This window comes from Watersipora subatra, chromosome 1, assembly GCF_963576615.1.
Source record: "Watersipora subatra chromosome 1, tzWatSuba1.1, whole genome shotgun sequence".
In the NCBI taxonomy this organism is placed as follows: Eukaryota; Metazoa; Bryozoa; class Gymnolaemata; order Cheilostomatida; family Watersiporidae; genus Watersipora; species Watersipora subatra.
The window spans coordinates 34598370-34614078 of record NC_088708.1 but is presented as its reverse complement, the minus strand read 5'-3'; the positions used below and the strand labels follow the sequence as shown (position 1 = coordinate 34614078).

General features: G+C 30.9%; 1 protein-coding gene across 1 annotated transcript in view; it reads left to right on the top strand.

Moving 5' to 3' along the window:
- Window positions 1-15709, top strand: part of LOC137400751 (tudor domain-containing protein 7B-like) — a 67462-nt gene that overhangs the window by 27287 nt on the left and 24466 nt on the right. The window contains exons 9-11 of the mRNA XM_068087090.1: window positions 2942-3049; window positions 4014-4224; window positions 4436-4666. Of these exons, the coding sequence (XP_067943191.1) occupies window positions 2942-3049; window positions 4014-4224; window positions 4436-4666 (550 nt within the window). The remainder of the gene's footprint in view (window positions 1-2941; window positions 3050-4013; window positions 4225-4435; window positions 4667-15709) is intronic.

Below are 15709 nucleotides of genomic sequence, written 5' to 3'. Positions count from 1 at the left end.
GTAGGGCATATGATCTTTATCTTTGGACATCACATCTAGTTCTGTATCCTGTATTACAAGTCAGTGACTAGTAGGCCATAGGATCTTTATCTTTGGACATCACATCTAGTTCTGTATCCTGTATTACAAGTTAGTGGCTAATAGGGAATAGGATGTTTATCTTTGGACATCACATCTAGTTCTGTATCCTGTATTACAAGTCAGTGACTAGTAGGGCATATGATCTTTATCTTTGGACATCACATTTAGTTCTGTATCCTGTATTACAAGTCAGTGACTAATAGGGCATAGGATCTTTATCTTTGGACATCACATCTAGCTCTGTATCCTGTATTACAAGTCAGTGACTAGTAGAGCATATGATCCTTATCTTTGGACATCACATCTAGTTCTGTATCCTGTATTACAAGTCAGTGACTAGTAGAGCATGTGATCCTTATCTTTGGACATCTCATCTAGTTCTGTATCCTGTATTACAAGTTAGTGACTAATAGGGCATAGGATCTTCATCTTTGGACATCACATCTAGTTCTGTATCCTGTATTACAAGTCAGTGACTAGTAGGGCTTATGATCTTTATCTTTGGACATCACATCTAGTTCTGTATCCTGTATTACAAGTCAGTGACTAATAGGGCATAGGATCTTTATCTTTGGACATCACATCTAGTTCTGTATCCTGTATTACAAGTCAGTGACTAGTAGAGCATATGATCCTTATCTTTGGACATCACATCTAGTTCTGTATCCTGTATTACAAGTCAGTGACTAGTAGAGCATATGATCCTTATCTTTGGACATCACATCTAGTTCTGTATCCTGTATTACAAGTCAGTGACTAATAGGGCATAGGATCTTCATCTTTGGACATCACATCTAGTTCTGTATCCTGTATTACAAGTCAGTGACTAGTAGGGCTTATGATCTTTATCTTTGGACATCACATCTAGTTCTGTATCCTGTATTACAAGTCAGTGACTAATAGGGCATAGGATCTTTATTTTTGGACATCACATCTAGTTCTGTATCCTGTATTACAAGTTAGTGACTAATAGGCCATAGGATCTTTATCTTTGGACATCACATCTAGTTCTGTATCCTGTATTACAAGTCAGTGATTAGTAGGGCTTATGATCTTTATTTTTGGGCATCACATCTAGTTCTGTATCCTGTATTACAAGTCAGTGACTAGTAGGCCATAGGATCTTTATCTTTGGACATCACATCTAGTTTTGTATCTTGTATTACAAGTTAGTGACTAGCAGGGCATAGGATCCTTATCTTTGGACATCACATCTAGTTCTGTATCCTGTATTACAAGTCAGTGACTAGTAGGGCATAGGATCTTTATCTTTGGACATCACATCTAGTTCTGTATCCTGTATTACAAGTCAGTGACTAGTAGGGCTTATGATCTTTATTTTTGGACATCACATCTAGTTCTGTATCCTGTATTACAAGTCTGTAACTAGTAGGGCATAGTATCCTTATCTTTGGACATCACATCTAGTTCTGTATCCTGTATTACAAGTCAGTGACTAGTAGGGCATATGATCTTTATCTTTGGACATCACATCTATTTCTGTATCCTGTATTACAAGTCAGTGACTAGTAGGGCATATGATATTTATCTTTGGACATTACATCTAGTTCTATATCCTGTATTACAAGTCAGTTACTAGTAGGGCTTATGATCTTTATTTTTGGACATCACATCTAGTTCTGTATCCTGTATTACAAGTTAGTGACTAGTAGGGCTTATGATCTTTATTTTTGGACATCACATCTAGTTCTGTATCCTGTATTACAAGTCAGTGACTAGTAGGCCATAGGATCTTTATCTTTGGACATCACATCTATTTCTGTATCCTGTATTACAAGTTAGTGACTAGCAGGGCATAGGATCTTTATCTTTGGACATCACATCTAGTTCTGTATCCTGTATTACAAGTCAGTGACTAATAGGGCATATGATCCTTATCTTTGGACATTACATCTATTTCTGTATCCTGTATTACAAGTCAGTGACTAGTAGGGCATATGATATTTATCTTTGGACATTACATCTAGTTCTGTATCCTGTATTATAAGTTAGTGACTAGCAGGGCATAGGATCTTTATCTTTGGACATCACATCTAGTTCTGTATCCTGTATTACAAGTCAGTGACTAGTAGGGCATAGGATCCTTATCTTTGGACATCACATCTAGTTCTGTATCCTGTATTACAAGTCAGTGACTAGTAGGGCTTATGATCTTAATTTTTGGACATCACATCTAGTTCTGTATCCTGTATTACAAGTCGGAGACTAGTAGGGCATAGGATCTTTATCTTTGGACATCACATCTAGTTCTGTATCCTGTATTACAAGTCAGTGACTAGTAGGGCATATGATCTTCATCTTTTGACATCTTATCTAGTTTGTAATTTTCTATTCTATTTGCTACAATAAATTTGTCATACTGATTTTAAAACATAAAAATACACAATAATCGATCCACACCAGGTTCCTCAGCCTCTCTCCTAAGAATGTTCTGATCTCTTTTTTAAGGAATGGCTTACATAAATGTCTGGCTGACATATAGCTGCGGCTTATGTTAGATGTGATTATGCGGTGGCATGGCATATACACGCATAAAGTGTTGCGTATTTACAGACGTTACACATGTACTGGTCTAGCATATGTACGGGTCTGGAATATGTACTGATCTGGGATATGTACTGGTCTAGCATACATACTGGTCTGGCAAATGTACTGGTCTAGCATATGTACTGGTCTGGCATATGTACTGGTCTGGCATATGTACTGGTTTGGCATGTGTACTGTTCTGGCATATGTACTGGTGTGGAAACATTGCTTATATGCAGTCATGACATTGCATTTTCAAGTTCATAGCTTATCTATAGCAAATATTCACACTGTGTTTATTTTGTGCTGACAGAATCTAAAGACATATACATCTATACCAGCGCAGTGTGTGTGCGCTGCTAAAGACTCCAATTTCAATGCCTGGAGCCGTGCATTTGTTTCACAAGTCGATCACACCAAGGTAGTTTTATAGCAGTCTGTCGCTTTTCTAAGTTTACAAATTGATCACACCAAGGTAGTTTTGTAGAAGGTACCTGCTCCAAACTCTTTAGGCCTCCAAACATTTTAGTAATTTTCACGCCGTTGGGAGGATAGCTGCAAAATTGTAAGCGGATTTGAGTAATGTTTGTTCCTGCTTTATGGGAATAATTGCTTCGAGAATTACTGTGGCCTATGTTTAGTTTTCTAGTTGTGTTGGTGGCCGTTGTGGATTTACTGTGGCCTATGTTTAGTTTTCTAGTTGTGTTGGTGAACGTTGTGGAATTACTGTGGCCTTTGTTTAGTTTTCTAGTTGTGTTGGTAAACGTTGTGGAATTACTGTGGCCTATTTTTAGTTTTCTAGTTGTGTTGGTGAGCGTTGTGGAATTACTGTGGCCTATGTTTAGTTTTCTAGTTGTGTTGGTGAACGTTGTGGAATTACTGTGGCCTATGTTTAGTTTTTTATTTGTGTTGCTTAACGTTGTGGAATTACTGTGACCTATGTTTAGTTTTCTAGTTGTGTTGGTGAGCGTTGTGGAATTACTGTGGCCTATGTTTAGTTTTCTAGTTGTGTTGGTGAACGTTGTGGAGTTACTGTGGTCTATGTTTAGTTTTCTAGTTGTGTTGGTGAACGTTGTGGAATTACTGTGGCCTATGTTTAGTTTTCTAGTTGTGTTGGTGAACGTTGTGGAATTTGATAAGGCAACATGGTTGTCTTTGTGTACAGTTTCTTTTCACAATCCATTTAGCATTTCTCTGTTTCGGCTTGTATAAACTCCTATAAAATGGATTTGTCTACCTATTCTCTGCTGTATAGCTACGCATAACTAGATGTGACATTTAATCCTCCTGATATAATACATATATACATTTATGTATATATGTATTGTATGCTAGCGATATTTTATTGGACTTTGATGCTGAACTCAACTCGATTCCATTTATAGGCCAAGCTTTTCTACCTGGATTTCGGTAATTCAGAATTAAGATCCCTTAACGAGATCCAGCCTCTTGCACAACAGTTTACGGGTTTTCCAGCACAGGCTATTGCAGTGCAGCTGTTTGGCATTGTCACAAACAGCCCATCAGCCCTTGCCAGAGAGCTCCGTGACCTCACCGAAGAAGTACAACTTGAACTTACCTGTCAGTCGATAGAAGGTGGGGAATAACAAAATAGCATTTGAGTTTACATATTATACATTGCATCTTTGGTCTTTCTATACATTATATGGTCTGAATGCGTATGGTTTAAATTGTCTAAACATGGGTAATTTATTAGACGCCAACCAGAGTAGTTGAATACTCATCTATAGCTTGTATATGAATAAACTATCAGCGCTGTAGCTAATAAACTGTTTTGTGTTTGAAGGTGGCATCAGCTTTGTGATTCTTCGGAACACCAGTGAGCCTACAACATCTATTAACTCTAAGCTAGTCTCACTCGGCCTGGCTCATTGGGAGGATGGCGTGGCACCAATTGGTCAGGATTATTCAACCAACAAGATACAAACAACAACAATCATTTCCCCAATTCGAGCACCTGCACCAATTACTGCGGATGTTGGCGCTACTCCCTCTCAGTTATCCCCCTCCAGACCCTGTTAGTGACCATTTTGTTTTTACTTTTTCATCAAAACAAGATGAATTTTCTTTTCAACATAAATCATAAAAAATGTGTTAATAGATTCATTAGATGTGTAATTCAAGAATACGGTATGAGATATATACACAGCATGAGAGAATATGATAAGAGATATATACACAGCATGAGAGAATATGATAAGAGATATATACACAGCATGAGAGAATATGATAAGAGATATATACATAGCATGAGAGAATATGGTATGAGATATATACATAGCATGAGAGAATATGGTATGAGATATATACATAGCATGAGAGAATATGATATGAGATATATACATAGCATGAGAGAATATGATAAGAGATATATACATAGCATGAGAGAATATGATAAGATATATATACACAGCATGAGAGAATATGATAAGAGATATATACACAGCATGAGAGAATATGATAAGAGATATATACACAGCATGAGAGAATATGATAAGAGATATATACACAGCATGAGAGAATATGATAAGAGATATATACACAGCATGAGAGAATATGATAAGAGATATATACACAGCATGAGAGAATATGATAAGAGATATATACATAGCATGAGAGAATATGGTATGAGATATATACATAGCATGAGAGAATATGATATGAGATATATACATAGCATGAGAGAATATGATAAGAGATATATACATAGCATGAGAGAATATGATAAGATATATATACATAGCATGAGAGAATATGATAAGAGATATATACATAGCATGAGAGAATATGATAAGAGATATATACACAGCATGAGAGAATATGATATGAGATATATACATACCATGAGAGAATATGATAAGAGATATATACATAGCATGAGAGAATATGATAAGAGATATATACATAGCATGAGAGAATATGATAAGAGATATATACATAGCATGAGAGAATATGATAAGAGATATATACATAGCATGAGAGAATATGATAAGAGATATATACATAGCATGAGAGAATATGATAAGAGATATATACATAACATGAGAGAATATGGTATGATATATATACATAGCATGAGAGAATATGATAAGATATATATACATAGCATGAGAGAATATGATAAGAGATATATACATAGCATGAGAGAATATGATAAGAGATATATACACAGCATGAGAGAATATGATATGAGATATATACATAGCATGAGAGAATATGATAAGAGATATATACATAGCATGAGAGAATATGATAAGATATATATACATAGCATGAGAGAATATGATAAGAGATATATACATAGCATGAGAGAATATGATAAGAGATATATACACAGCATGAGAGAATATGATATGAGATATATACATACCATGAGAGAATATGATAAGAGATATATACATAGCATGAGAGAATATGATAAGAGATATATACATAGCATGAGAGAATATGATAAGAGATATATACATAGCATGAGAGAATATGATAAGAGATATATACATAGCATGAGAGAATATGATAAGAGATATATACATAGCATGAGAGAATATGATAAGAGATATATACATAGCATGAGAGAATATGGTATGAGATATATACATAGCATGAGAGAATATGATAAGAGATATATACATAGCATGAGAGAATATGATAAGAGATATATACATAGCATGAGAGAATATGATAAGAGGTATATACATAGCATGAGAGAATATGATAAGAGATATATACATAGCATGAGAGGATATGATATGAGATATATACATAGCATGAGAGAATACGGTATGAGATATATACATAGCATGAGAGAATATGATAAGAGATATATACATAGCATGAGAGAATATGATAAGAGATATATACATAGCATGAGAGGATATGATATGAGATATATACATAGCATGAGAGAATATGGTATGAGATATATACATAGCATGAGAGAATATGATAAGAGATATATACATAGCATGAGAGAATATGATAAGAGATATATACATAGCATGAGAGAATATGGTATGAGATATATACATAGCATGAGAGAATATGATAAGAGATATATACATAACATGAGAGAATATGATAAGAGATATATACATAGCATGAGAGAATATGATAAGATATATATACATAACATGAGAGAATATGATAAGAGATATATACATAACATGAGAGAATATGATAAGAGATATATACATAGCATGAGAGAATATGATATGAGATATATACATACCATGAGAGAATATGATATGAGATATATACATAGCATGAGAGAATATGATAAGATATATATACATAACATGAGAGAATATGATATGAGATATATACATAGCATGAGAGAATATGATAAGAGATATATACATAGCATGAGAGAATATGATAAGATATATATACACAGCATGAGAGAATATGATAAGATATATATACATAGCATGAGAGAATATGATAAGAGATATATACATAGCATGAGAGAATATGATAAGAGATATATACATAGCATGAGAGAATATGATATGAGATATATACATAGCATGAGAGAATATGATAAGAGATATATACATACCATGAGAGAATATGATAAGAGATATATACATAGCATGAGAGAATATGATAAGAGATATATACATACCATGAGAGAATATGATAAGAGATATATACATACCATGAGAGAATATGATAAGAGATATATACATAGCATGAGAGAATATGATAAGAGATATATACATAGCATGAGAGAATATGATAAGAGATATATACATAGCATGAGAGAATATGATAAGAGATATATACACAGCATGAGAGAATATGATAAGAGATATATACATAGCATGAGAGAATATGATAAGAGATATATACACAGCATGAGAGAATATGATAAGAGATATATACATAGCATGAGAGAATATGATATGAGATATATACATACCATGAGAGAATATGATAAGAGATATATACATACCATGAGAGAATATGATAAGAGATATATACATAGCATGAGAGAATATGATAAGAGATATATACACAGCATGAGAGAATACGGTATGAGATATATACATAGCATGAGAGAATATGATAAGAGATATATACATAGCATGAGAGAATATGGTATGAGATATATACACAGCATGAGAGAATATGATAAGAGATATATACACAGCATGAGAGAATATGATAAGAGATATATACACAGCATGAGAGAATATGATAAGAGATATATACATAGCATGAGAGAATATGGTATGAGATATATACATAGCATGAGAGAATATGGTATGAGATATATACATAGCATGAGAGAATATGATATGAGATATATACATAGCATGAGAGAATATGATAAGAGATATATACATAGCATGAGAGAATATGATAAGATATATATACACAGCATGAGAGAATATGATAAGAGATATATACACAGCATGAGAGAATATGATAAGAGATATATACACAGCATGAGAGAATATGATAAGAGATATATACACAGCATGAGAGAATATGATAAGAGATATATACACAGCATGAGAGAATATGATAAGAGATATATACACAGCATGAGAGAATATGATAAGAGATATATACATAGCATGAGAGAATATGGTATGAGATATATACATAGCATGAGAGAATATGATATGAGATATATACATAGCATGAGAGAATATGATAAGAGATATATACATAGCATGAGAGAATATGATAAGATATATATACATAGCATGAGAGAATATGATAAGAGATATATACATAGCATGAGAGAATATGATAAGAGATATATACACAGCATGAGAGAATATGATATGAGATATATACATACCATGAGAGAATATGATAAGAGATATATACATAGCATGAGAGAATATGATAAGAGATATATACATAGCATGAGAGAATATGATAAGAGATATATACATAGCATGAGAGAATATGATAAGAGATATATACATAGCATGAGAGAATATGATAAGAGATATATACATAGCATGAGAGAATATGATAAGAGATATATACATAACATGAGAGAATATGGTATGATATATATACATAGCATGAGAGAATATGATAAGATATATATACATAGCATGAGAGAATATGATAAGAGATATATACATAGCATGAGAGAATATGATAAGAGATATATACACAGCATGAGAGAATATGATATGAGATATATACATAGCATGAGAGAATATGATAAGAGATATATACATAGCATGAGAGAATATGATAAGATATATATACATAGCATGAGAGAATATGATAAGAGATATATACATAGCATGAGAGAATATGATAAGAGATATATACACAGCATGAGAGAATATGATATGAGATATATACATACCATGAGAGAATATGATAAGAGATATATACATAGCATGAGAGAATATGATAAGAGATATATACATAGCATGAGAGAATATGATAAGAGATATATACATAGCATGAGAGAATATGATAAGAGATATATACATAGCATGAGAGAATATGATAAGAGATATATACATAGCATGAGAGAATATGATAAGAGATATATACATAGCATGAGAGAATATGGTATGAGATATATACATAGCATGAGAGAATATGATAAGAGATATATACATAGCATGAGAGAATATGATAAGAGATATATACATAGCATGAGAGAATATGATAAGAGGTATATACATAGCATGAGAGAATATGATAAGAGATATATACATAGCATGAGAGGATATGATATGAGATATATACATAGCATGAGAGAATATGGTATGAGATATATACATAGCATGAGAGAATATGATAAGAGATATATACATAGCATGAGAGAATATGATAAGAGATATATACATAGCATGAGAGGATATGATATGAGATATATACATAGCATGAGAGAATATGGTATGAGATATATACATAGCATGAGAGAATATGATAAGAGATATATACATAGCATGAGAGAATATGATAAGAGATATATACATAGCATGAGAGAATATGGTATGAGATATATACATAGCATGAGAGAATATGATAAGAGATATATACATAACATGAGAGAATATGATAAGAGATATATACATAGCATGAGAGAATATGATAAGATATATATACATAACATGAGAGAATATGATAAGAGATATATACATAACATGAGAGAATATGATAAGAGATATATACATAGCATGAGAGAATATGATATGAGATATATACATAGCATGAGAGAATATGATAAGATATATATACATAACATGAGAGAATATGATATGAGATATATACATAGCATGAGAGAATATGATAAGATATATATACATAGCATGAGAGAATATGATAAGATATATATACATAGCATGAGAGAATATGATAAGAGATATATACATAGCATGAGAGAATATGATAAGAGATATATACATAGCATGAGAGAATATGATATGAGATATATACATAGCATGAGAGAATATGATAAGAGATATATACATACCATGAGAGAATATGATAAGAGATATATACATAGCATGAGAGAATATGATAAGAGATATATACATAACATGAGAGAATATGATATGAGATATATACATAGCATGAGAGAATATGATAAGATATATATACATAACATGAGAGAATATGATATGAGATATATACATAGCATGAGAGAATATGATAAGAGATATATACATAGCATGAGAGAATATGATAAGATATATATACACAGCATGAGAGAATATGATAAGATATATATACATAGCATGAGAGAATATGATAAGAGATATATACATAGCATGAGAGAATATGATAAGAGATATATACATAGCATGAGAGAATATGATATGAGATATATACATAGCATGAGAGAATATGATAAGAGATATATACATACCATGAGAGAATATGATAAGAGATATATACATAGCATGAGAGAATATGATAAGAGATATATACATACCATGAGAGAATATGATAAGAGATATATACATACCATGAGAGAATATGATAAGAGATATATACATAGCATGAGAGAATATGATAAGAGATATATACATAGCATGAGAGAATATGATAAGAGATATATACATAGCATGAGAGAATATGATAAGAGATATATACACAGCATGAGAGAATACGGTATGAGATATATACATAGCATGAGAGAATATGATAAGAGATATATACATAGCATGAGAGAATATGGTATGAGATATATACATACCATGAGAGAATATGATAAGAGATATATACATAGCATGAGAGAATATGATAAGAGATATATACACAGCATGAGAGAATACGGTATGAGATATATACATAGCATGAGAGAATATGATAAGAGATATATACATAGCATGAGAGAATATGGTATGAGATATATACATAGCATGAGAGAATATGATAAGAGGTATATACATAGCATGAGAGAATATGGTATGAGATATATACATAGCATGAGAGAATATGATAAGAGATATATACATAGCATGAGAGAATATGATATGAGATATATACATAGCATGAGAGAATATGATAAGAGATATATACATACCATGAGAGAATATGATAAGAGATATATACATAGCATGAGAGAATATGATAAGAGATATATACACAGCATGAGAGAATACGGTATGAGATATATACATAGCATGAGAGAATATGATAAGAGATATATACATAGCATGAGAGAATATGGTATGAGATATATACATAGCATGAGAGAATATGATAAGAGATATATACATAACATGAGAGAATATGGTATGAGATATATACATAGCATGAGAGAATATGGTATGAGATATATACATAGCATGAGAGAATATGATAAGAGGTATATACATAGCATGAGAGAATATGGTATGAGATATATACATAGCATGAGAGAATATGATAAGAGGTATATACATAGCATGAGAGAATATGGTATGAGATATATACATAGCATGAGAGAATATGATAAGAGATATATACATAGCATGAGAGAATATGATAAGAGATATATACATAGCATGAGAGAATATGGTATGAGATATATACATAGCATGAGAGAATATGATAAGAGATATATACATAACATGAGAGAATATGGTATGAGATATATACATAGCATGAGAGAATATGGTATGAGATATATACATAGCATGAGAGAATATGATAAGAGGTATATACATAGCATGAGAGAATATGGTATGAGATATATACATAGCATGAGAGAATATGATAAGAGATATATACATAGCATGAGAGAATATGGTATGAGATATATACATAGCATGAGAGAATATGATAAGAGATATATACATAACATGAGAGAATATGGTATGAGATATATACATAGCATGAGAGAATATGGTATGAGATATATACATAGCATGAGAGAATATGATAAGAGATATATACATAGCATGAGAGAATATGGTATGAGATATATACATAGCATGAGAGAATATGATAAGAGATATATACATAGCATGAGAGAATATGATATGAGATATATACATAACATGAGAGAATATGATAAGAGATATATACATAGCATGAGAGAATATGATAAGAGATATATACATAGCATGAGAGAATATGATAAGAGATATATACATAGCATGAGAGAATATGATAAGAGATATATACATAGCATGAGAGAATATGATAAGAGATATATACACAGCATGAGAGAATATGATAAGAGATATATACATAGCATGAGAGAATATGATATGAGATATATACATAGCATGAGAGAATATGATAAGAGATATATACATACCATGAGAGAATATGATAAGAGATATATACATAGCATGAGAGAATATGATAAGAGATATATACACAGCATGAGAGAATACGGTATGAGATATATACATAGCATGAGAGAATATGATAAGAGATATATACATAGCATGAGAGAATATGGTATGAGATATATACATAGCATGAGAGAATATAATAAGAGATATATACATAACATGAGAGAATATGGTATGAGATATATACATAGCATGAGAGAATATGGTATGAGATATATACATAGCATGAGAGAATATGATAAGAGATATATACATAGCATGAGAGAATATGGTATGAGATATATACATAGCATGAGAGAATATGATAAGAGATATATACATAGCATGAGAGAATATGATAAGAGATATATACATAGCATGAGAGAATATGGTATGAGATATATACATAGCATGAGAGAATATGATAAGAGATATATACATAACATGAGAGAATATGGTATGAGATATATACATAGCATGAGAGAATATGGTATGAGATATATACATAGCATGAGAGAATATGATAAGAGGTATATACATAGCATGAGAGAATATGGTATGAGATATATACATAGCATGAGAGAATATGATAAGAGATATATACATAGCATGAGAGAATATGGTATGAGATATATACATAGCATGAGAGAATATGGTATGAGATATATACATAGCATGAGAGAATATGATAAGAGGTATATACATAGCATGAGAGAATATGGTATGAGATATATACATAGCATGAGAGAATATGATAAGAGATATATACATAGCATGAGAGAATATGATATGAGATATATACATAACATGAGAGAATATGATAAGAGATATATACATAGCATGAGAGAATATGATAAGAGATATATACATAGCATGAGAGAATATGGTATGAGATATATACATAGCATGAGAGAATATGATAAGAGATATATACATAACATGAGAGAATATGGTATGAGATATATACATAGCATGAGAGAATATGGTATGAGATATATACATAGCATGAGAGAATATGATAAGAGGTATATACATAGCATGAGAGAATATGGTATGAGATATATACATAGCATGAGAGAATATGATAAGAGATATATACATAGCATGAGAGAATATGATAAGAGATATATACATAGCATGAGAGAATATGGTATGAGATATATACATAGCATGAGAGAATATGATAAGAGATATATACATAGCATGAGAGAATATGATATGAGATATATACATAGCATGAGAGAATATGATAAGAGATATATACATAGCATGAGAGAATATGATATGAGATATATACATAGCATGAGAGAATATGATAAGAGATATATACATAACATGAGAGAATATGATAAGAGATATATACACAGCATGAGAGAATATGATATGAGATATATACATAGCATGAGAGAATATGATAAGAGATATATACATAACATGAGAGAATATGATAAGAAATATATACATAGCATGAGAGAATATGATAAGATATATATACATAACATGAGAGAATATGATAAGAGATATATACACAGCATGAGAGAATATGATAAGAGATATATACACAGCATGAGAGAATATGATAAGAGATATATACACAGCATGAGAGAATATGATATGAGATATATACATAGCATGAGAGAATATGATAAGAGATATATACATAGCATGAGAGAATATGATAAGATATATATACATAGCATGAGAGAATATGATAAGATATATATACATAGCATGAGAGAATATGATAAGATATATATACATAACATGAGAGAATATGATAAGAGATATATACACAGCATGAGAGAATATGATAAGATATATATACATAACATGAGAGAATATGATAAGATATATATACACAGCATGAGAGAATATGATAAGAGATATATACACAGCATGAGAGAATATGATAAGAGATATATACACAGCATGAGAGAATATGATATGAGATATATACATAGCATGAGAGAATATGATAAGAGATATATACATAGCATGAGAGAATATGATAAGAGATATATACACAGCATGAGAGAATATGATAAGAGATATATACACAGCATGAGAGAATATGATAAGATATATATACATAACATGAGAGAATATGATAAGAGATATATACACAGCATGAGAGAATATGATAAGAGATATATACATAGCATGAGAGAATATGATAAGAGATATATACACAGCATGAGAGAATATGATAAGATATATATACACAGCATGAGAGAATATGATAAGATATATATACATAGCATGAGAGAATATGATAAGATATATATACATAACATGAGAGAATATGATAAGAGATATATACACAGCATGAGAGAATATGATAAGAGATATATACACAGCATGAGAGAATATGATAAGAGATATATACACAGCATGAGAGAATATGATAAGAGATATATACACAGCATGAGAGAATATGATATGAGATATATACATAGCATGAGAGAATATGATAAGAGATGTATACATAGCATGAGAGAATATGATAAGAGATATATACATAGCATGAGAGAATATGATATGAGATATATACATAGCATGAGAGAATATGATAAGAGATATATACATACCATGAGAGAATATGATAAGATATATATACATAGCATGAGAGAATATGATAAGATATATATACATAGCATGAGAGAATATGATAAGATATATATACATACCATGAGAGAATATGATAAGAGATATATACACAGCATGAGAGAATATGATAAGAGATATATACACAGCATGAGAGAATATGATAAGATATATATACATAACATGAGAGAATATGATAAGATATATATACACAGCATGAGAGAATATGATAAGAGATATATACACAGCATGAGAGAATATGATATGAGATATATACATAGCATGAGAGAATATGATAAGAGATATATACATAGCATGAGAGAATATGATAAGAGATATATACACAGCATGAGAGAATATGATAAGAGATATATACACAGCATGAGAGAATATGATAAGAGATATATACACAGCATGAGAGAATATGATATGAGATATATACATAGCATGAGAGAATATGATAAGATATATATACACAGCATGAGAGAATATGATAAGAGATATATACACAGCATGAGAGAATATGATATGAGATATATACATAGCATGAGAGAATATGATAAGAGATATATACATAGCATGAGAGAATATGATAAGATATATATACATAGCATGAGAGAATATGATAAGATATATATACATAGCATGAGAGAATATGATAAGATATATATACATACCATGAGAGAATATGATAAGAG